Source organism: Jaminaea rosea, assembly GCF_003144245.1.
Source record: "Jaminaea rosea strain MCA 5214 unplaced genomic scaffold BDZ90scaffold_2, whole genome shotgun sequence".
Taxonomy (NCBI): domain Eukaryota; kingdom Fungi; phylum Basidiomycota; class Exobasidiomycetes; order Microstromatales; genus Jaminaea; species Jaminaea rosea.
In genome coordinates this window covers 1,063,055-1,085,344 of record NW_020289976.1, presented here as the reverse complement: position 1 = coordinate 1,085,344, position 22,290 = coordinate 1,063,055, and the positions used below count along the sequence as shown (strand labels likewise).

At 59.0% G+C, this 22,290-nt stretch overlaps 8 protein-coding genes across 8 annotated transcripts; 5 read left to right on the top strand and 3 right to left on the bottom strand.

Annotated features, from left to right (window-relative positions):
* The first annotated feature begins 115 nt into the window (after window positions 1-115).
* BDZ90DRAFT_230565 (hypothetical protein) lies at window positions 116-5,405 on the top strand. Its single transcript, XM_025505520.1, has one exon. The coding sequence runs from the start codon at window positions 215-217 to the stop codon at window positions 4,961-4,963; it is 4,749 nt and encodes a 1,582-aa protein (XP_025364323.1). The 5' UTR covers window positions 116-214; the 3' UTR covers window positions 4,964-5,405.
* On the bottom strand, window positions 4,956-7,894 carry BDZ90DRAFT_230564 (SDA1-domain-containing protein). The gene has a single exon (XM_025505519.1). It carries the CDS (start codon window positions 7,824-7,826, stop codon window positions 5,187-5,189), a length of 2,640 nt encoding a protein of 879 aa, XP_025364322.1. The 5' UTR covers window positions 7,827-7,894; the 3' UTR covers window positions 4,956-5,186.
* Window positions 7,895-7,996: 102 nt separating this feature from the next.
* On the top strand, window positions 7,997-10,886 carry BDZ90DRAFT_230563 (DEAD-domain-containing protein). The gene has a single exon (XM_025505518.1). The coding sequence runs from the start codon at window positions 8,029-8,031 to the stop codon at window positions 10,687-10,689; it is 2,661 nt and encodes an 886-aa protein (XP_025364321.1). The 5' UTR covers window positions 7,997-8,028; the 3' UTR covers window positions 10,690-10,886.
* BDZ90DRAFT_277965 (hypothetical protein) lies at window positions 10,840-11,760 on the bottom strand (the record flags this gene model as incomplete). Its single annotated transcript, XM_025509048.1, has 2 exons — window positions 10,947-11,760; window positions 10,840-10,857 (listed from the first exon to the last, which is right to left on the bottom strand). Exons 1-2 carry the CDS (start codon window positions 11,700-11,702, stop codon window positions 10,840-10,842), a joined length of 774 nt encoding a protein of 257 aa, XP_025364320.1. The 5' UTR covers window positions 11,703-11,760.
* A 263-nt stretch (window positions 11,761-12,023) lies between these two features.
* On the top strand, window positions 12,024-12,945 carry BDZ90DRAFT_117799 (hypothetical protein). The gene has a single exon (XM_025503269.1). The coding sequence runs from the start codon at window positions 12,319-12,321 to the stop codon at window positions 12,817-12,819; it is 501 nt and encodes a 166-aa protein (XP_025364319.1). The 5' UTR covers window positions 12,024-12,318; the 3' UTR covers window positions 12,820-12,945.
* Window positions 12,946-14,079: 1,134 nt separating this feature from the next.
* On the top strand, window positions 14,080-17,700 carry BDZ90DRAFT_117770 (cysteine proteinase). Its single transcript, XM_025503268.1, has 3 exons — window positions 14,080-14,473; window positions 14,560-14,573; window positions 14,644-17,700. Exons 1-3 carry the CDS (start codon window positions 14,306-14,308, stop codon window positions 17,627-17,629), a joined length of 3,168 nt encoding a protein of 1,055 aa, XP_025364318.1. The 5' UTR covers window positions 14,080-14,305; the 3' UTR covers window positions 17,630-17,700.
* BDZ90DRAFT_230561 (hypothetical protein) lies at window positions 17,636-19,069 on the bottom strand. The gene has a single exon (XM_025505517.1). It carries the CDS (start codon window positions 18,920-18,922, stop codon window positions 17,771-17,773), a length of 1,152 nt encoding a protein of 383 aa, XP_025364317.1. The 5' UTR covers window positions 18,923-19,069; the 3' UTR covers window positions 17,636-17,770.
* Window positions 19,070-19,184: 115 nt separating this feature from the next.
* On the top strand, window positions 19,185-22,282 carry BDZ90DRAFT_273598 (Metallo-hydrolase/oxidoreductase). The gene has a single exon (XM_025508810.1). The coding sequence runs from the start codon at window positions 19,418-19,420 to the stop codon at window positions 22,136-22,138; it is 2,721 nt and encodes a 906-aa protein (XP_025364316.1). The 5' UTR covers window positions 19,185-19,417; the 3' UTR covers window positions 22,139-22,282.
* The last annotated feature ends 8 nt before the right edge of the window (window positions 22,283-22,290 follow it).

Sequence of the window (22,290 nt, the reverse complement as noted above, 5' to 3'; positions counted from 1 at the left end):
CGGGCGGGCTTGGCTTCGAGGCCGGCGGCGGGACGAGCCACGCGCGCGGGCTGGCCAAAGTGTTGGTTGAGGCGGAGCAGCGGCGAGGCGTCGAGATGACGGCGATGAGGTGCGACCTCGACCAACACTCCTGATTCACGACCATTCCGTCCCATCTCGTCTCGATACCCATTGATAGCTCGTACTCTATCGATCGCAGCAGCCGACGCCCGTCATGCCGGTACCCGTGTCGATGGCAAAGGCGCCAGGGGACTGGTCTCCCTCTGCTTACCGCACCGTCGCCGCTGAGATGACATCGTCGTTAGATCTGGGGCCCAGCGCATCAGAGGCAATCGACAGCCTCGTCTACATCCACTATTCGGCCTACTCGGCAGCCGAGAGGCTACATCGACGGCAAGGAAAGAAGATTCACCTGGGTCCTCGTTACTTCTTGGACATGATCAACCACTACGTCGCCCTGAGCAATGAGAAGCGCGGCAACCTCGAGGAGGAGCAGAGACATCTCAATGTCGGTCTCGATAAGCTACAGGAGACGGTTACAGCAGTGTCAGATCTACAGAAGAGCCTCGCGGTCAAGCGTACGCAGCTGACAGCAAAGGACAAGGAGGCAAACGAGAAGCTGCAGAACATGGTTGCCGGGCAGAAGCAGACCGAGGAGCAGAAGCAGGCGTCCATTCAGCTTCAGGCCAACCTCGAGAGACAGGAGACGGAGATCTCAGAGCGAAGAGAGGTGGTCATGGCAGATCTCGCAGATGCAGAGCCAGCTGTGCAAGAAGCTCAGGCATCAGTTAGCAACATCAAGAAGCAGCACCTCACCGAGGTTAGGTCCATGGGCAACCCGCCAGCCCCAGTAAAGAACGCAATGGAGTCCGTCTGCATTGCTTTGGGTCACAAGGTCGACAGCTGGAAGACGGTACAGGGCATCATTCGTCGAGATGACTTCATTGCTTCGATCGTCAATTTCGACACAGACCGTCAGATGACGCGGGCTATTCGCGAGAAGATGAAGAAGGACTATCTGTCCAAGCCGGGCTACGACTTCCAGACCATCGACCGCGCATCCAAGGCGTGCGGACCCCTCGCCAAGTGGGTCATTGCTCAAGTCCATTTCTCAGAGATCCTCGATCGTGTCGGTCCCCTGCGAGACGAAGTCGACTCCCTCGAGCAACAGGCTGAGCAGACTAAGCAGCAGGCTGTCCACCTCACGCAGATGGTCAAGGAGCTCGAGGCCGACATCGAGCGCTACAAGAACGAATATGCAGCGCTGATCAGCGAGACGCAGGCCATCAAGATGGAGATGGAGAGGGTGCAGAAACGTGTAGACAGATCTATCCAGTTGCTGGATAGCTTGGGCAGCGAGAAGCAGCGCTGGGACGCCTCAAGCCGCTCTTTCGAGAGCCAGATGAGCACCATCCCCGGCGACGCCCTGTTATGCGCGGCTTTCCTGACCTATGCCGGCTTCTTCGATCAAGGTTACCGCGAGATGATGTGGTCAGGCTGGAAGGAGCACATCGGCAAGGTAGGCCTCAAGTTCAAGTCAGAAATTTCACCCGTCGACTACCTTTCTGTAGCGGAGGACAGGCTTCGTTGGCAGCAGATGGGCCTTCCTAACGACTCTTTGGCAATGGAGAACGTCATCATTCTGCAGCGCTGTCGGCGAACCGCGCTGGTGATCGACCCATCGGGCCAGGCAAAGAGCTTCCTCCTGCAGCTCTACAAGGACCGCAAGATCAATCAAACCTCCTTTCTCGACTCGGCTGCCTTTGTCAAATCACTCGAGTCTGCGCTGCGTTTCGGCTCTCCAATGCTCGTGACGGATGCAGAGCACTTTGATCCCATCCTGAATCCTGTCCTCAATGGCGAGTTCCGCAAGACGGGAGGGCGAGTTCTCATCAGACTGGGAGCGGCAGAGATAGATTACAACGCCAACTTCCACCTCACGATGACGACGCGTTCCTCTGACCATGAATGGACGCCGGACGTCTGTTCCAAGGTCACCTTCTGCAACTTCACCACCACTAGGGCGTCGCTGCAGAACCAGTGCCTGGACGCAATCCTGAAAGCTGAAAGACCAGACACGGACAAGAAGCGCACCGACCTCATGAAGCTGCAGGGAGAGTTCAGGCTGCGACTTCGTCACTTGGAGAAGTCCCTGCTTAACGCGCTCAACGAGTCGCAGGGCAACATTCTCGATGACGACAAAGTCATTGATACATTGGAGACGCTCAAGAAGGAGGCTGCAGAAGTGACAGCCAAGGTCGAAGAGACAGAAAGCATCATGTCGGAAGTTGAGCAAGTCACCTCGGCCTACATCCCACTCGCCAAGGCCTGCTCCTCCCTCTTCTTCATCCTCGACCAACTCAGCCTCATCTCTCACTTCTACCAGTTCTCGCTGCGCTTTTTTCTTGACGTATTCGACTTCGTCTTACTCAAGAATCCCAGACTGGCAGGAGTTTCAGAGGGGGCTAGAAGGATGGAAATCCTGAGGCAGGACCTATTCGTGCATATTTTTAAGCGCACGAGTCGAGCACTCGCGCATAGAGACCATGTGTTGTTGGGCATGCTGCTTGCGCAGGTTTGGGCCAGGGAGAGTGAGGAAGGTGAGGCATTCGAGGGGGAGGAGTTTGGGATGCTGCTTGAGGGAGGGGATGGAGTTGGGCAGACGCCTGTTGATTTGGGCGCGGCCAACGCCTTTATTGACGCTGACTTGAGGAGTAGGCTGGCAGCCTTCACTCGCCTCGGAGCCCTCGCTGTCCTTCCTCGCCACATCAAGGAACACGCCGACGAGTGGAAGGCCTTTCAACACTTTACAGAGCCGGAGGCGTGCGTGCCTGCCTTTTTCGACGCCAGCGAGGTCTCCACTTTGCGGGCGCGCGTCCTCAATCTCCTGGTCATCAAGTGTCTCCGCCCAGACCGCGTCGATGCCGGCATGGTTCAGCTGGTCACGTCTGCCTTCGGCGGGCTGGAACTTCTCTCCCTCTCCCCCTATGACCTCCAATCTGTGGTAACGTCCGAGGTCAATCCGACCTCACCAATTACCCTTTGCTCCGTGGCCGGCTTTGACGCTAGCTTCCGCGTCGAAGCTCTCGTCAAAGCCACAGGGGCGCAGAGTACCTCCATCGCCATGGGATCACAAGAGGGATTTACCCTCGCCGATCAAGCCATCACTTCCGCTGCTCGATCAGGGCGTTGGGTGCTCTTGAAGAACGTGCATCTTGCTCCCTCTTGGCTGTCTCAGCTCGAGAAGAAACTTCTCGGCCTCAACCCTCACAAAGATTTCAGGCTCTTCCTCACCTGCGAGACCAATCCAGTCATACCCGCAGACTTCCTCCGCTCAAGCCGCATCTTGATGAACGAGCCGCCGCCGGGACTCAAGGCCGCCATACTGGACATGCTTCGTGCTCTTCCGCCCACACGCCTCCAACGGAGCCCCGGCGAGGCAGTGCGCTTGTTCTTCCTCCTCGCTTTCTTTCACGCCACCGTCACCGAACGATTACGCTACACGCCTCTTGGGTGGAGCAAAGCCTTCGAGTTCAACGACTCCGACGCCGAGGCTGCCTTGAATACCATCGAGGCATGGCTGGCGCGTGTAGCAAAGGGCAGAAGCAACGTCGACCCAGCCTCTATTCCCTGGGAAGCCCTGCGCTCCCTGATCCGCGAAGCAATCTATGGTGGCAAGATCGACAACGATGCAGATCAACTGCTGCTCGACTCCTTCGTCGAAGCCATCTTCACCCCGCAAGCATACGAGGCAGCCTTCCAGCTCGTGGCTGACGATGAGAAGCCTCTCGCTGCACCGGATGGGATCAAAATGGAGCATTTCCTTGAGTGGGCGACGGGCTTGCCTGAGCAGCAGCCTCCGCAATGGCTGGGGTTGCCAGGCACCGCGGAAAGGGTCATTGCTACAGCGCAGGGGAGGGAGTTGCTCGGGAAGCTGGTGAGGATGAGGTCTCTGGCTGATGAGGATGACGCGGCTGGAGGCGCTGTGACCGAGCTGCTCAATGGCCAAACGAACGGTGCGCAGGAGCAGGAGAAGCAGGCCAATGGCAACGGCGAGTCAAGCACCGACTCTCAACAGCAACCAGCATGGATGCGTACCCTCCTTCTCTCCGCCCAGGAATGGCGTTCCCTCCTCCCCTCAGGCCTCACGCCCCTCTCTGTCCCCAGCTCTTCCACATCGTCTAGCCTCACCGACCCTCTCTATCGCTTCTGGTCGCGTGAACATCGCGCCGCCTCCTCCCTCCTCCGTACCGTACTAAGCGACATCGACGAGGTAATCTCCGTCTGTCGTGGCCAAGCACGTCAAACGAACCACAACCGTGCCCTGCTCCGTGACTTGCCCAAGGGCAAAGCACCTCAGGCATGGAGACAGGACTATGTCTCCCCGAAGGAGGGAGGGGGCATGAGCTTGAGCCTTAGCGCCTGGGTTGGAGATCTGGCGAGGAGGCTGGGCCAGGTAGAGGAGGTCGCTAAGCAGAGTGGTGCAGCGGGTGGGGCTGGAGGGTTCGAGGGGATGGCCGTCACGCTCGGCCTGGTCTTCTCGCCGGGAGCGTATCTGACTGCGACGAGGCAGGCTGTAGCCCACCGTAATGGGGTCAGTCTGGACAGGCTCGACCTCGAGCTCAAGCTGAGCGGGCCAGAAGGGCAGCGGTCCGGCCAAATGGCCGGCACCGAGGGTGGCTTTGTGCTGCACGGCCTCAAGTTGGATGGAGCGACATGGGATGACAGTGGACAGCTGGCACTCAATGACGGCTCGACAGTTGCACTGGGGCCATCGACGCTACTATGGGTGCCCCGTGACAGCGCCGCTGCCAACGGCAGGGCATCAGCGTCGACGGTGCCTGTGACGATGTATCTCAACGGGGATCGCTCCGTCTCCCTCTTCACGACGAGACTGCCGGCCCAACCCGGATTGACGACGGGCAAGGCGGCTCAGAGGGCTGTCGCGCTTCGAGCTGCATAGCGGGAGTTGCTGATGATCGACATGTATTCGTAAAGGAGGATGCTAGACGTGATATGCTGCGGCTGCCCGTTTCCCAATGATATCAAAAGCCAAACTGCAAACCACAACCAGCCCGAAGCCTGCGCCCGACTCAATCCTGCCCATGTTGTGACTGCTGTGAACCGCATTCGAAGCCAGCTGCATTTAAGCACCATCGCCTCCTGTTCGCCCCCGGCTACCGGTCTCAGTGCTTGCCCTTCCTCTTTGCCATCGTGTCTTTGTGCTTCTTGAGATTCTTGCTCTTCTCCCTCAAACTCGCCTTCCCCTTCTTCCTAACATTCCAACTCTTCTTGACCATCGCGAAATTCTTGCCCTTTGCCTTTTGCTCATTCGTAGAACTAGACTTGGATTGATCTCTCTTGCCCTTCTTTGAGCCAAACTTCTCACGATCCTCCCTTCCCTTTGCGATGCTCGCGAGGCGCGCCTCCTTATCGTCTTTGGCCTTCTTTCGCGGGCCGAGGATGGCATATTCGTCAATGAAGGCGAGGTCGTCTTCGTGGGCTCCCTGATCTTGCGTGGCGCGTTTTCGCGACTGAAGCTCGGCCAGCTCACGCTTGGCAGTTGCGCCGGCGCGTCCGCCAGTCGCAACAGCCGCTTCGGCTGCCTTGAGGCGGAGCTCATTGAGCTTGGCGAAGTCTGCCGGTGTGAGGATGCGAGTCGTTGCCAGACGGGACATGCTTGCCGCTTCGCTGGCTACAGCAGCTTCAGCGGCCGCAGCTGCGGATGAGGGGGCGGTGGCCGTCGAACGGGCATCGCCGTCCTCTCCGTCCTCGGAGTCGCTGCCCTTATCGTCACCATTCTCGCTGCTGCTCTCCTCCAGCTCCACACCGTTCGCCTTGGCCTCAGCCTGTGCCCTCGCTTTGCGGCGCTGCTGCCTTCGTTTTTCGCGACGAGCAGCCGCCTTCTCCTTCGGCGTCTTCTCTTCCTTGCCCTCTTCCTTTTCCTCGTCGCTGTCACTGTAGTCGATGTCGAGGTCATCTTCGCCTTCAGAGTCGACATTGATCCACCCACCCGAACTATCGCTGTCGTCGCTATCGTCCGAGTCGCTCTCCAGCTCCCAATCTTTCCACCCTTCCTCCTCATCGTCAATCTCCTCCGCATCACTGCCCATCTCCTCGTCTCTCTTGGCGTAGTGCTCCTCAAGCAGGTCGAGTCCCTGAATGCCCTGCGTACCAGTTTGCGCAACGCCAAATCCACGAGGACCTGAGTGCTCGCCGGCCTGTAATGCCATACTTCCGCTCTTTCCTCGCTCCTTGCGCGGCAGCAGCGCAGGATTGACCTCACGATAAAGCTGAAGCAGACCGCGCGAAGCAGCTGCGACTCCCTTATCCTTCGACTTCCGATATCCGATCAGATCCTCGAGCAGGCTCTCCTCCATACACCAAGGCTGTCGCTTCGCAATCTCCCTCACCGAGTTGATGCCTGCGGCTACCACCTCCGGCCCCACGCCAGGGTGGACAAAGGAGTCCGAGATCTTCCGCAGCACGGGGGTGAGGACGTCTGGTGGCGTTTGCTCGTGCACCGACTGGGCGAGCGAAACGAGGATCAAGGTAATGTGATGCTGATGCGGGGCCAGGTACTTGACGATGAAGCTGTAAAAGGAGAGGACGCAAAGCTTGTGTGCACCCATGACACGGCTGAGGAGCTGCATGAGGCGGACCTTGACTTCGATGGGGTGACGCTTGTCGCCCTTGCTGAGGTTCTCGAAGAGCTTCTCGCCAAACGTCTGCGGATCGTTGAGCAGGTATAACGCTGCAAAGTTGGCAGCTCCCTCATCGCCCTTGGCCGCCTTGTCCTTGTTTCGCTTCTTGGCCAAAGCGGCGGCTGCGCGAACTTTACGGTCATTGGAGCGCGTCTTCTTCTTGACCTTGCGCTGATGTACGAGCTTGGAGACGTCTGGAATGACGGGCTCATCATCTGAATCTGACTCGCTCTCCTCTGCTCCGTCTTCTGCGTGATGGAGGTCGTTGAGGAAGAAGCGAACGGCTGACGTCTGCACTTTCGGGTGAGGGTGAAAACAAGCGAGCGCGAGGAGAGAGACTGTCTTGGCGTCGTTCCAGATATTCTTGCGCCAGAGGTCTGCGGCGAGACGGACGGCCCAGAGGGCTTGAGATTTGCCCTTTGGTTCGGCGGTGGGGCGTCCTCGTGAGTCGAGGGTCGAGTCCTTCATGCCTTGCTCGACAACGCCGAAGAGGAGGCCCTGGACGACGCGATTGAGGCGGTGGTTCTTCGTCTTGAGATTGGCACTCTTGACATCGCTGAGGATAGTTGACTGGATGAGAGAGCGCAAGCTTGACGAGGTGGAGATTGACAGGAGGGGGAACAGTGTGCGCAACATCTCCTCGCTGTCGATTACGTCGCGGTTGCGCAGGAGGACCAAGCTACGGACGGCTGAGTGGCGCAGGTCGGGGCTGAGGCTGGCATGATGCTTGAGGAGAAGGTCGGCCAGGTCCTTTGAGAAGCCAGCGGTGATGGTTGGGTAGGAGGGGACGAGCTGAGTGACAAAGGCGAGGAGCTCGCGGAACCTGTCCTCGTGCTCCTTTGCGAGGCGACTGCCCGTAGCTGCTGCTGTACTACTACCAGAGGGACCAAATGCATCTGCTGCTCCTATGTTGGCGGCGTAGATGGCTCTTATGCTCTGATAATGATTCCATTGCTGCTTGAATTCCTCGGTATATGCGTCTGGGTCACGCTTGAGGAGATTCTGCAAAGCAGGCAGATTCGACGTGTTGAGGAGACCTCGAGCCTGAGAGCGATGGCGAAGACCGCCTTCCTCGACGATGGCGGATGGACGAGGCGGATCACCTGCTTTTCCCTTTGCCATGTTGGAGGAGGCGTAGAGATGAGCGAGATGTGGTGATGATGAGGTGCGAAGCTGACACCTCTCCGTGGTCAAGGCGGACTCGAGGAAATTCTCTCCAGAGGCCAGGCACAATTTTTTGGGCGGACTGGCAGCTCATCGACTGACTGCCTCGCAACTTTCAACTTTGCTTCGTAGACACTCTCCATTAAGCCAAGTAGCAAACATGGACGGCGACGATGGGCTGATGCTCAACTTCGCGGCATCAAGCTCAACCAAGCCGCAGCAGCAGCATAAGGGCAAGCGATCAGCCCCTTCTCAACAGCCAGCAGCCTCGTCCTCTTCATCTAAGCGCTCAAAGGTAGAAAGCGGCAGCTCAGCTCCCATCAAAAAGGCTCCTCGACCTTCAAACGATGGTCGTCAGACGCATGGGCCCTCTTCATCGGCATCATCATCACGCGCCAAGCCCACAACATTCATCTCCTCCCTCTTCTCCAAAGTGCCTCAGGCTGACACCCTCCAAACGGACGAAGATGCCGAAGAGGAGCGCAGAGCACGTAACAAGGCCAAGCCCACAAACGCTCCAGGGAGCGATGCGTCTACATTCTCCGGTCTCGGGCTCGACCCTTTGCTCGTAGCTCATTTGGAGAGCAAGCGCATGTCCATTGGCTCACGGCCTACTGGCATTCAACGCGCCGCTTTGCCCACCTTGCTGCAGGACGACGATTCGAGGGATGCCCTCGTTCATGCCCAGACCGGGTCAGGCAAGACGTTGACGTACCTTCTGCCTATTATCCAGTCGCTTCTACCGCTTTGCACAGAGACATGGATCGACCGCAGCGTTGGCACCCTGGCCATCATTCTGGCACCTACGCGCGAGCTGGCAAGACAGATCTACGAGGTGGCCGAGAAGCTTTGTCAGTTGCATCTGTCCCTTCGAGAGCAGGCAGAGGAAGACGGTGACGAGGCTTCCGCAGCAAGGCGAACACGGTGGCTCGTTCCCGGTCTCCTCTCCGGCGGCTCGACCAAGAACCATGAGAAGTCCCGGCTGCGAAAGGGCATCCCACTCCTCGTTGCCACCCCCGGTCGTCTTCTAGACCACCTGCAGAATACCAGCAGCTTCGACGTAGGCAAGTGTCGCTGGCTCGTCCTCGACGAAGCTGACAGGCTGCTCGAGATGGGCTTCAAAGAGACATTGGAGGGCATTTTGAAGGCGATGGATGGTAGGAGAAGATTGGCCTGCAACACGGCAATGGAGGCTATGCAGGAGACGATGGGCTCAGATGCGCGCATCGCGTACGAGGATGTCGAGGATGGCACAGGCGTCAAGTGGTGGGCAAAGCCGAGAAAAGTCGTGTTGTGCAGTGCCACGCTGGATGAGAATGTGCAGACTCTCGCGGGTACGCACCTTCGTCGGCCACAAGTGTTGCGAGGTAGTGGAGAGATGCCAGACACGGCGCCAGCGACTGAGCAGGCGGACCCCGCTACTTCAGCCAATGGCATCGACCCAGGATCTTCTCTCTACCCTCGCCTCGCCGCCCCTGCGCAGCTGAGGCAAAACGCCGTGGTCGTCCCACCGAAGCTGCGCCTCGTCACCCTCATTGCACTGCTGCGCTCAGCTCTCTCACGAAACAGCTCCGTCGTCAACGCTGACGCCCGAAGAGTCATCGTCTTCGTCAGCTGTACGGATAGCGTAGAGTTCCTCTGGCACGCTTTGGGTGGGGTGAAGATGGGCGAAGATGATGAGGCTGGTGGAGATGACGGTGATGAAAATTCGGACAACGAAGAAGAGAAGGCGTCCAAAGGCAAGCCGAAGATAGCAAAGGAATGCGAGCTCTTCCCCTCGACTCCCATCTACAGGCTACATGGTTCTCTCCCCCAATCAGATCGCATTGCCTCTCTCAAGGGCTTCTCGGCAGGCATGGGCAAGAAGACCAAGACGCCATCCTCATCCTCGAATGATGGAGCCATCCTGCTCTGCACGTCAGTCGCAGCGCGTGGTCTCGATCTCCCCTCCGTCGGGTGCGTGATCCAGCTCGACCCGCCAACGGAGGGTGGCGTGGACGAATACCTCCATCGAATCGGAAGGACGGCCAGAGTTGGAAAGGAGGGAGAGAGTTGGATCATGTTTCTGCCGCACGAGCGGGAGGCGAGGGAGAGGTTGGAAGGGGCAATGCAGCAAGATGACAAGGCTGCTGCGAAATCATCCTCAGTCATCTCCGAGGTGGGCGCGGACTATATCCTGAAGCGCGGCTTCGGCGGGCGAGGCGACGAGTACGAGTCGCGTGCCACGGAGGTCCAACTAGCATTCGAGCGCTGGGTGCTTCGCACCTCCACCTCGTCCCCGACCTCTGCTGCCACACTAGCCCGTAAAGCTTTCCTCTCGCATATCCGAGCGTACGCCACGCATCCGTCGAACGAGAAGGACCTCTTCCATGTGCGATTCCTCCATCTGGGCCACCTGGCAAAGAGCTTCGCCTTGAGGGAGGCGCCGGAAGTCATCAAGAGCAATGCAAGGAAAGAAGCAGCGAAGGGGGCAGCTGCTGCCGTTGCGGCGAATAGGGATAGGCGAGTGAAGCCTGACAAGAAGGAGAGGTTGGAGGCGCGAGCAGGCAAAGCCAATGGCACTGCTGCCACAGATGGCAAGGCGGACGGCGTCGACGATGATGACGAGGATGCCGACCTGCCACGCACGGCCATCAAGGCGGACATCCCCTCGCGCTCCTCTCGTGGCGCAAAGGACAACATCCTGGAGGACGTCAGCCGCGGCAGCAAGAATGCCGACGCCGAGGCGCGAATGTACGCGAAGGTCCGCGCCTTGGGCAAGCAGTCGAAGAAGGGAGGTATGCTCGGGTCGTATGGCGCTGATGAGTTCCAGATTGCCTAGCCAGAGGCGAGTGACTGTTGCCTTTGCGCCAAAGTTGCAGCAATGAGATCTTTGAGCATGGCGACACATGCTGCATTGTTGTGTGGCTGATTGTCAGGGGGCACGTGGACGAAGAGGACTGGCGTGGCGGCCTGCTGATCAGAGGTACGCTTATGGGCCTCTACGAGACTGCAATAGTAGGTGAAGTCGCAGAGAAAGTGGCCTGCATTTGATGAAGCTGCCACGGGTCCGTGACCTCGAGCTTGAAGATGAGAGACGAGAGCGTTGACGTCGAGGGTCGTAAAGGCCTCATCCGGGCATTCTTCGTATCCCGGACCGAAGCCACGCTCCGCATGCTGGTCCACGCCGGACAACAGGCTTTGTATCCTGGCCCAGAGAGCACTGCGCCACTTTGACGGCAGGACAAGGCCGACGGTCCGCCCAAGCAGATACAGTGGGGCGAAGACCCGGCAGCACAAGCACCACCCAAAGAAGCGGCGGAGGCGGCTTGGAGCGCTCATCGAAGGCGGGAGCTTCGAAAATGCATCTCTCGACCTGTAGCCGCGCTTGTGCCCAAGAGTCTCTAGCTTGAAGGCTCCACTAGCTCCGACGCCTACATGAATGACCGCAGCCCATCCTCGCGCAGGCAAAGCCAGCCCATCATACCCTTCTGGCAGGGATCGCCCATCTCCCTGAGATCCATCCCGTGGTCCTCGCTCATCGAAACCAGGCTGGGCGTATGGCGAGCTAGGCAGGTTGCCATGCAGACGCGGGACAGTATCTAGCGTGGCACTGTAAACCACGGGTAGATTGATGCATTGTACTGTGGCCGGGATGGAGCCGAACGAGGACAGAGTGGTGCCCTGCAGCTGCTTGACTGCCTCCCATGACGGATTGGAGGATTCGTGCCCCTTGAAGAGCCCGAAGCCAGTCAGCAGGACCTGGTGGGAACGATCCTCAAAGTCCAGAATGGTGTCTTGGCGTGGTCTTACCTTCTCATCACTCGTGTCTACGGACGCTCGAGTTGGCGCCATGATGCCAGTCGTCGTAGCGTTGTAAAGATGGCCTGGTGGTGATAAGCATCGTCTCTCGTGAGGCATCGAGTGCCGGCCCGCCGGCTCGGACATGCGCCCCGACTTGTCAATTGTCCCGTCTCAGCGAGCGGAGCGGGAGGCCAAGCGCGCGCTCGAACAAAAAGTCGGTCGAGACGCGGCCACACCGTCTTCCTTTCTCTTCTCATCATATCCCAGAGATGCGCAAAGGACCGCTGCTGCAGCCACCCGGGTGTCACTTCCTCTGAGAGGTTGACGCGGGATCAACCATTGCTCTTCGTGAGCTCTGGTGTCCGGGAAAAGCTGTAGGGAAAGTCCCCGGACGCGTGAGGTCCATGCGAAATGCCTGGCTCTATCATCCACACGGCCTAGCTTGCAGGCAGCCATCATCATCAATAAGTCTCTCCTCGCCGGTCCGAACCCACCCGATGCCTCGTTCCAGGGACTGCACCGAAGGAAGCAAAGCCGGCAAGAGATGCTCATGTCCCCGTCAGTCAGCTCGCATACCTAGTCTCGCGCCCGTCAGCGGCCGGGGCTCTGTTCAGCTCCGTGTGCTGCGTTATCGCACGCTCTGCGTCGGAAAGCGTCTCCCTCTCCAATGACCCAAGGTCAGAGAGAACAGAGCGTAGAGCTGGGCAGTCAGGACGACTTGACTCGACAGGGCTTGAGCGGGAGGCTTTGCGTCCGCAGTCACTCAACCTGGGCGAGGCAGCTTGAGGGTGTCTTGGTTTGGGAGGCGAGTAGCAGAGCACGGAATTGTGCATGGAGCTCTGGTCTTGATGACGGCTCGTCGTTCGATGCCGAGTTCTTCAACGCCTGCCACTCTCCGGAGTCGGCATTCCGTTTTCACCACAGCCAGGCTAGGCGTACAGGGCGACATCGGCGTGCTGCCTCGAGAAGCTCGGTAGACCTTACGCGAAGAAGTCCCTCTCCTCGATTCGTCGTGGAGGGAGTGGGACGAGCGATGGTCTTGCCCCTCTCTGGACCTTTGATGGTCAATGGCGCAATTCTGATCCGTCCACCTCGCCGCTCGCTACGTTGGCTTCACTGTTCGTCACTCCTCCAAGGGCGCGCTCAGGCGTTGCTCTTCGATCCATAGTCATGCGGTCGCCGAGTCGTCTTCGTGCGACGCGGTAACTCAACGGGGCTTACTCTTGTCGTCGTCTCTGGGACCCACACACCAGTCTTAGCAGTTGCGCTGCAAGGGAGAGGAGCTTGAGCATGATCTGCGCTTCGAGGGCGTCTTGATTGCCCCCCTCGTCAAGTGCGGCTCGAGCTCGAGCCTCCTACTTCTCCTTCTGGCGGCCTCTGCTTTGATCTTTTTCTGAACCACTTTTTCATCTCAGTCGATCAATGACGTTGCGCCTGGCACGTCCCGCTGCTCCTTGCCCCACATTCGGATGATCCTCGTACCTCCTCCGTCTGCAATGCGAATGCTCTGAACAAGCTATAAGCTCTGATACCAAACTTGGTAGTGACGTCGTGACGATGGAGAGAGAAGCGCCTCTTCAATCTTCGTCCTCCCCACTCCTCTGCGGTCGTGCTCCTCAACACTTTATCTGGGGTTCGCAGCCTTCGCTTCTCGGCAATCGGCAAAATGTGGTGCAACGACACTGCGACTCTTTGGCCGCGGCCGTGTGTGCGTCTCCGTGTGTGTGTGTCTTCTTTGGACGATGCAAGGGCCGAGAGCGACCCGGCGCCCGTTGACCTGGCTCGACAGTGGCCTGAGCTTAGCCTTTGGCTTGCCCGCACGCCTCTTGCCTTGGCGCCAAATGAAGTGCGAGGTCGACGAACCTCCGCTTTTGCCGCCTTAGGGTCAGACGCCAGACGCCGACGACACGACGAGACGAAAGCTCGACTCGACTAGGCTGCACTCGGAGATGGGTAGGCAGCCTAATCTCAATCTTACCGCTCCCTCCTCATTACCACGTTAGAAAGCAGACGATAGCGACGCCTCCCCATCTTGATCATTACGACCAACCGCTAGATGGAGGCAAAGGGACGCAGCGAGCCTTGATTACCCCAGCGCTCGTTCTTTCCTCCCTTCCTCCCCTTATCCCCCAGTCAACGATCACCACAACCACCAAGAGGCCGCCCGCTGCTTCTCTCCCACCTCCATTTTCTTTCCTCATCGTTGGCGCTTCTCCGCAGCAGCAACCAAAAGAGGCAAGAGGCGGGAGCAAAGCAAGCGGCCCCACACCATCATCGGGGCCTGGGCGCACATCAGTCAACTCGCGTCATCGTCTATCTCGCGGTCTCGTCTGACGTCGGTCCCTCGGCGACGAGATTAGGATCGAACTATCCATAGGCATCCCTCGTCGTTATTACTGCTCTCCATCCGGCGACAGATCTGCCGTCGCCATCGCCAAGAGGAATCGAGAGGAAAGGAGGCGTCGTCGTCCGAGCTCACAATCAGCAGACTCAGTTCTTGCTCCTGACACCCGCTACTGCCTGCAGTATATCTTTGCGTCACCTCCCTTCAGCATCATAACCAATCTCGAAGCACGACCGGCACCTCCTTCCCCCTCCGGAGCTTTATCTAGCGTCTTCAGCCCACTCCACCCTCCACCCACGCCTTATCGGGCATGTCCTTCTCGTGGAAGGGCTTCCTGGGCGTTGGCTCCTCTTCGTCCTCTTCCTCTACTGCGAACAACGCGTCCACCAGCTCTGCGCCAAACGGACAAGCTGCCAATGCGTCGACGTGGGGAGCAGATGATTTAGAGGATGACGTACCGCTGTGGGGTCTAGAGAACGTGAGTATATGCGCTCCTTCTCGAGCTCGATGGATGTCGTGTGCTGACTGAAACCTCGCTGGACACCTCTACGTCGCTTCGTCCAGTTCGGGAACACTTGGTGAGGACCGTCGAGCCAAGCGCCGCGAGACCGTTCAGTCGCTCATTCTTCGCCCTGCCCTCTCGCCCAGCTACGCCAACTCGATTGTTCAGGCTCTCTACTTCTGCCGACCGCTTCGCGATGCCATCCTCAGCGCAGCGATAGAGTCTCAACCCTCGGCTGATCGCAAAGCAGCGTCCCCTCCAGCTCGACCGAGCACCGCAAGCGTTGTCAGACCAGCGGGCCCGTCAAGAGCATCGACTGGGCTTGCAAAGAGCAGGCCGAGCAGCTCAGATGGCAGAAGAGGGTCAAATCCAGCATCGCCCACCCTATCCTCGGCGAAGCAGCAGCCGCCGGCCGAGCCCGACTCTGTTTATATCACACTGCAGAAGCTCTTTGCCTCCATCAGCAAAGCCTCGGACGACCATGTAGCAGCTGCGAGCGAAGAAGCTGCGGCCGCAGCGGCCGCATCCTCAGGAACGTTCTCCAAGCCATCAGCTCTGGCCCGCGGATCAAAAGCGGCGAAGGCATCGAAAGCGAAAGCTCCAGCTCGTCCAACAACGGCCGCTTCCACCAACACTATCACCCCCGTGCAAGCTGGCAAAAAGAAGGACATGGGTATCAGCGCAGGCCCCGTAGACGCGATAGTAGTCAAGAGCTTCCTCGCCGCCATTCGCAGGCAGAACACTCTTTTTGATACCAATGCCCACCAAGATGCGCACGAGTTTCTCAACATCCTACTCAACTGCTTAGGCGACGATATCGAAGAGGCGCAGCGCAAGTCATCGTCCACAGCCCGAGATGCTGTGGCGACGTCTTCAAATGGCTGCGGGAAGACGGTGATCCATAAGCTTTTCGAGGGTGTCCTGACCAACGAGACTCGCTGCCTCACCTGCGAAGCCGTCAGTTCGCGAGACGAGTGTTTCCTCGACCTCTCCATCGACATAGAGCACAACTCCTCCATCACCTCCTGCCTCCGCCAATTCAGCGCGAGCGAGACACTGCGGAGCCGCAACAAATTCTTTTGCGACACCTGCTCCGGGCTACAAGAGGCCGAGAAGAGAATGAAGATTCGTAAGCTGCCCGCGGTGCTTGCACTGCATATGAAACGCTTCAAGTACGAGGAGTCGAAGCAGCGCTTCGTAAAGCTGGCATATAGAGTGCTGTTCCCCTTTGAGCTACGCCTCTTCAACACAGCGGACGATGCAGAGGATCCGGATCGGCTGTACGAGCTGTTCGGTATCGTGGTGCACATAGGGGCCGGGCCACACCATGGGCATTATGTCTCCATCATCAAGGTGGGGGCCAAGTGGGCAATCTTCGACGATGAGGCTGTCCACATCATTGAACAGCTGGACATCAGCAAGTACTTTGGTGGCACGCCGGGAATGGGCAGCGCGTACGTGCTGTTCTACCAGGCGGTGGATCTTGACCGTGAAGCATTGGGCTTGCCAACGCTCGAGCCCTCAAGGGCGGCGTTGGAGGCAATGCGGGCTAAAATGATGGCACAGGCTGCCTCAGCGCCGCACGCCTACGCCAATGGCGTTTCGCCGCAGCAGCATGTCGTTCGATCTCCCACCGCAAGCGAGCACTCCTCGCCCAAGGGCCTGCACTTGCCCCTGTCCCGCAGCCCAGCAGACAGCGTCTCATCGTCTGGCCCGGGTGTGGAACAGCAACGATCCGGAAGCTCAACGACGAGTCGACCCTTGACTGCAAGCCCGCTGCCCACTACCAGTCCAGGTGCAGATACTCCCAGTGGCGGAGGCGGCTTCTTTTCGCGCTTCCGCAGCGAGAGTACGAGCATCAACAGCAGCGGTAACAACAACAGCTTGACGCAAGCTCTCGAAAGCAGTCGAGGCGCAGTAGATGCGGCTGTAGCTGGCAGCGGAGGCGGCAGCGGCAGCAGTGCGGGCGGTGCGATAGAAGGCGGTAGAGATAGAAAGGGCAGCCTCATCCAATCCTCTGGGCCTCCAGGCAGCAGCGGCGGTGGCGGCTGGCGCAGCCCATTCCGTTCTAGGCAGACGAAGCGTTCAGGCAGTGTCTCTGAGACAGGATCCGCCTTGGTTGGTCAAGCTCCTGGAGCGAACCCCTCCGCTTCTTCCTCGACCAATTGGCTAGGCAAGATGTCCGACTCAATGCACTCGGCGGACAGTCGGCAGCAGCATGCCAGTACCGCAAGACTGGCCAGTCCGACGAGGTCGAAGACGGAGCATGACATTGACAACGACGAGACGGGCTCGGCGTCAACCCACGGGTCTTCTGCCATTAGTCGGGGTGGCGTCAGGACGAGCACAGCCGCGGGCAAGATTACAAGATCTGAGAGATCGCCTTCCAGGCTGGGGCCGGGCTCCGCTGGAGCAGCAATGACGCCAGGTGCTTCGCCTCCAATGCCTGGTCCCTCGCCCGGGCAGAGCAATGGGCTTCTGTCAGCTGCGGCCGCAGCGCAGCCAGCAGCGACTTGTATGTCGCCCTCCTCCTCTCAGCAGCACAACTCGCCGTCAAATGGGGACGGGTCTGACCAAGCAGCAGCGACGGCAGCGACAGCGCCCTCACCGCCCAAGACCTCGGCACCGCAACCAGCACCATCAATGCAGTCTCCCTCATCTCCGAGTCATCTCGCCACCTCACCTCCAGCATCTGCCGCACCGCCGCCGACCACGACCGCCAGCCAAGAAGGCGCGACGCCCGAGACGTCGAACGTTGCGGCCGTCGAGAACGCGACACACCTTCCGCCGTCCCCAACCTCACAAGCCTATGTCCAAACAGGCGCCTTCGCCCCGGTCCTCGACCGCCCGTTGACAAAGAAGGAGCAACAGCGTATCGCGAAGGAGAGTCGAAGGATCAGCGCGACTTCCGGCTTCCCTGGCGCGGGTTTCGATGCGTCGGCAGGCGCAGGTGCAGCTCCAGCGGGAATGGTGTCGAGCATCTCCACCAAGGCTGCGGATGGAAGGATGGGCCTGGGCAAGGGCCTCCCCCCGCCGTCAGGAGAGTCGCCGGTCAAGCAGCCTTCAGGTCAGACGCCAAAGAGACGAAGCACATTGAGTCGAGCACTTGGGTTTGGAAAGAACAAGGGCTGAGGGCGAAGAGGAAAGGAAGGTTGCTCGCAATTACCTCAACTACCTCGTCTTGTTGTTCTTCAACTCGCGCTGACACACGCACGCACGCGTACTGCTAGAAATCCCCATCATCATTGTATCATCGCCACTTTCCCTGTGTGCTCACCAATCTGCACCAAGCGCCTCCCTCAGCCTTCCTCCTGCGCCTCTCGTCTTGAGCCACCCTTCAATCTTACTCATATCATTCCTCCAACCCCCACGCATAGCCTCCTTGCCTCCCACCTCCTCTGTACCCGTGATCTCCCTCATATCCTCAAAGGCGCGCGTGACGCCCTCCTCTCGCAGAGTCTCGCTGACCTTCTTGTGGCCAGAAGGGATATCGCCCCAAGAGGTGGACTTGATCGAGGACCAGTAGCTGTCGATTGTCTGCGTGGCCGCCAGCAGCGAGGTTGAGCTCGGCCTCGGTGTGGCTTGACCTTCTTCGACCGGCGAAGAAGGGGAGGGAAGCGGGCATTCCAACACCACCAAGCCCGGCTTGCCTGCCAGCACGAAGCCTGTCAGAGGCCAGGCCTGTGATGGTGAAGACGGATCGGGCTTATGACGCACCGCTTGAGCGTAGGAGACTAGGTCGTCACGCTTTTCTTTGGTGGATAGAGAAGGGAGATGATGCCAGGTTCGGAGGACGTACCGAGGCAGAGAGGCTTGCGCTCCAGAGGTGCTGAAGGGGCTGCTTTGCTTGCTTTCGTCTGCGCTGCTTGTGGCGGCGCTCATTGAGGGTGAGCTTAGCACCGCTTCAGAGAGATCTTCGACCGCAGCCATGACTCGCGAAGCGCCGTCCTCTTCCTCATCGTCGGCTTCGGCAGAGGCTTTTAATCGGCGGGACAGCTCGTCTTGGTCAGATCGGGAGAGCCACGTTGCTGTTCGTAATGAGAGACGGGGTCGTCTTGCTGTGTCGCCTTTGCTCGTACTGCTCTCTGCTTCTGCCCTTCGCAGGGGCAGCATCACGTCAAGTGTAAGCTTGCGCTCCTTGGCTTGCCTGGCTGCGTCGTCCCCCGCAAATGGGTCGACGACGATCGCAAAGGCGACGCTTGCTGGCAGGGAGTCTTTCACCGCCTGGGACTGCGCATCACCGAGCGTATTGACAGGAAGGGTGAGGTACTTGGCGAGTGATTGAATGGCATTCGAATTGACTTCGTCAATGATCAATTCTTCATCGCCGCTCCACATGGCGAAGAGGACTTCCAGCGTTTGGCTGTGCGCTGCTAGATCCTCGGGTGAGAGCAAGGGGCCCTTTGCGTTCGGGGAAGAAGCCATGATGTGCAATGTTGGATGGCTTTGCGGTTGCGGCTGTGAGTTGGTCGGCCTTCTATGCTCCTTGACTGCCCCGAATCTTGGTCTTCTTGGTGGCAGTTGCGTATCTGGCCGGCTGTCCGGGCAGGATGTTGATGCTTTGAATAGAACTCAACCTTCTTCCCAGATGACGCACAGGAGAATGTCGGAGAGCGGAGCGAGTCGAGCGGAGAAGCGAGTTGAGTTGAGCAAGCAAACACCGCCCGCTTCGCTGCTCAGACAATCCCTTTGCCAAGCCTCCTTTCCCCTGACTCGAAGCGATTTATCCTTTGCTACCCTCCTCACTAATTCGAGCAATCGCCTCGTCGTCGCCGCCATCGTTGCCCCTCTAATATCAGCAGCAACGCTACCACTCTTTCAACAAAGCGCTCGACTGCCCCACACTCATTACGATCACCAGCCAGCTCCTGTTCCAACTTCCCCACGGCGCCCCGTCACACGACCTAGACCCTCACCTGCATGGTCTTCCTCAAAAACCACCTGCGTGCGGTGCAAGACGAATACCAAGCCGCATATGGCTCTGGCAACGGCGATGACCAAGGTCACAGCCCCAATCGCCCATCGCTCTCTTCCTCCCACCGCCCCCTCGCGGCCAACAACGCCGCCAATCAGGGCGGCACCCGTCTAGTCAGCGCATACGACGTAACCCTCCTCGTCCGATCAAGAGACCCAGTAGCAGATGCCCACGACCCGGACTTGGAACGACATGACATTCCATCACACCATGTTCCATCGCTCGTTTCAGTAGCCACAAAGCGCATGAGGCAGCGCTCCCGCACCACCGAAGGCCGCAAGCGGGACAGAGCCAAAGCCAAAGCCATTCGAGCAGCCGAAGCGGTCAAGTCGAGCAGCGGACTACCACCACCCCTACGCAGGGCAGCAGGCAGCAAGCGCTTTGCACAACCAGCAGCATCTCAGCGAGACTTCTCCAGCTCCGCACTCCCTCTCCTCAGCTTCCAAAACCCATGGGACTCCTTCAAGCCCCCGACCCTTCTCAACGTCTGGTCCGGCCTGAAATGGGGTCTCCCCGAGGAATACGAGGAGGGAGGTCACTCAAAGTATCGCGGCTCAGGACGAAGGGCCAAAGAGGCTGTAGCCGAGTATCGGGCTGCGGAGGCTGAACTTGGCAAGGATTGGGCAGACGTACACGTTCAGACGCCCAATTGGGGATGGGTAGAGAGCGAGCGACAGACTTGGTTGGAGGGGCCGAATGTCGAGCGCGAAAAGAAAGAGGAGTTGGAAGGAATCGCAAATGGGCAGCCGGCTGCGGAAGAGAATTTTGGAAAGCGAAAGGAGTGGCAAGATCCCAGAGCGGAGGAGGCTATGGATCATGCGAGGGTGACCTGGCTTGGACACGCCTCGACGTTGCTGCAGCTCCCTCCTCTCGCCGATCCCGTCACTACCGCCTCCTCGAGCGTAGAGAATATTCCGGGCGATCAGGCGGGCGGAATCGACGATTCGCTCGATGAAGATCAAGCACGCCAGCTGATTCGTGGCGTATCAAATCTCGACGTCAATGCTCAAGCCAAGGCGGGAGAAAAGACGCCACAAAAGCGATCCATCGTCATCAAGGCGGACTCGCCTGGCAAGGCTGCGATTCGTCGTGAGAAGAGTCGCACGCAGCAGCAGGGAGAGAGGAGCCAGCCTCAGCATCAGGAGCGACTCGCACCCCCGCCAACCTCAGACGCACCTACGAACAGTAGCGCCGGCGGCGGCAGTGCCACTGGCAGTGCGAGGCCAACTCCCACGACGGAAGACGCATTCCCCGTGATCGATAACGTCCGAGATCGGTCCGTGAACCTCCTTTTTGACCCCATCTTCAGCAAGCGCTGCTCCCCCTCACAGAACATGGGCCCGGCTCGCTTCACCGAGATCCCCTGCTCCGTCGAGGACCTTCCGCCCATCGACATCATCTTGCTCTCGCACGATCACTACGACCACTCGGATGCGGAGTCACTCCGCAAGATCAGGAAGATCCGTGGCGATGCCGTGCACGTGTTCGTTGGACTGGGAAACAGGGAATGGCTCTGCTCTGCTGCGGGGTTCAAGAAGAGCCAGGTATCTGAGTTGGATTGGTGGGACGAGGCTGTCTTGACGGCGAGTGGGACCTCCCCGGCCAAGCAAGGGGACCCGGCCCGCTCGGCATTGAGGATCATCTGTACGCCGGCGCAGCATGGCAGCGGCCGAGTGCCAGGTGGGAAGGACTCGACACTTTGGTGCTCGTGGGTTGTAGAGCAGATTTCCCCGCAGGAGCCATCTGGCATCCAGCCGCCGTCCGAAGTCAAGGCCAAGGGTTCCATCCAAGCATCCAGCTCATCTCCTCCCGGCCCCCCTACGCCATCCCCCTCACCTTCCACCCGCAAAAGATGGCGCGCCTTCTTCGCGGGCGACACTGGTCTCCGCAGGCATGGCGAAAAAGCTACGAATCGCAGATCACCAGTCTGCCCCGCCTTTGAGGAAATTGCTCGCAAATTTGGCACTCCACACCTCTTCCTCCTACCCATCTCAATCGGCTCGTCACTCTCCTACCTTCGATCGAAGGACCCTTTCCCGCGCAGATACTCCCCGTTCCCTAGAGTGAGCGAGGCGCTCACTAGCTGCATTCACATGGACGCGGAGGATGCGGTGCAGATGATGGAAATCATGACTGGATATGCCGCCAAAGGGAAGGAGGATGGTGGAAGGGATGATGGGCTGGGAAAGAGTGGCGGTCCGCTTGCTTTGGCAGTGCATTTCGGGACCTTTGTCAGGAACGCGGAGCAAACCAAGGCGGACGTGAGGAATCTGAGGGCTGCGTGTCGTAGGCACGGAGTTGGCTTTGGGAGAACAAGGGAGGGGCGATTCGAGATGGCGTCCAAGGGTGGTGGCGATAATGGACAAAGCAGTGGAGGTACTTCAGCGGGGCAGCGTGGTGGTGGTACCTCGGGCGGTCGAACAATGTCCACGCTGACGACTACGGCGGGTACGGCTACGGGCTCTGGCTCTGCGGACACGGCCGTGCACACGAATGGCAGCGCAGACCCGGCGGCAGGCGGTGCATCCGAGAGGAAGGGCACGAAGACAGACATGGGCAAGGGGAAGTTCCTTGTCGCTGATCAGGGGGAGACCGTCTGGATCAAGATGGCAACAGATCTCGCGGAGGGTGCTGCAAAGAGCAAGGAAAAGGAGGAGACTAGCTAGATGACTGGCAGCCGACATAGACTGTAGACGGCAAGACGTACGAGCAGATACCCCATCCTCTGGTCTCCCCGCCCACATTTTCTCCTTTGAGATCGACTCGCTATTACCTTTTCATAGAAGCAATCAGTATCGCATATTCCCGTCACGCATCT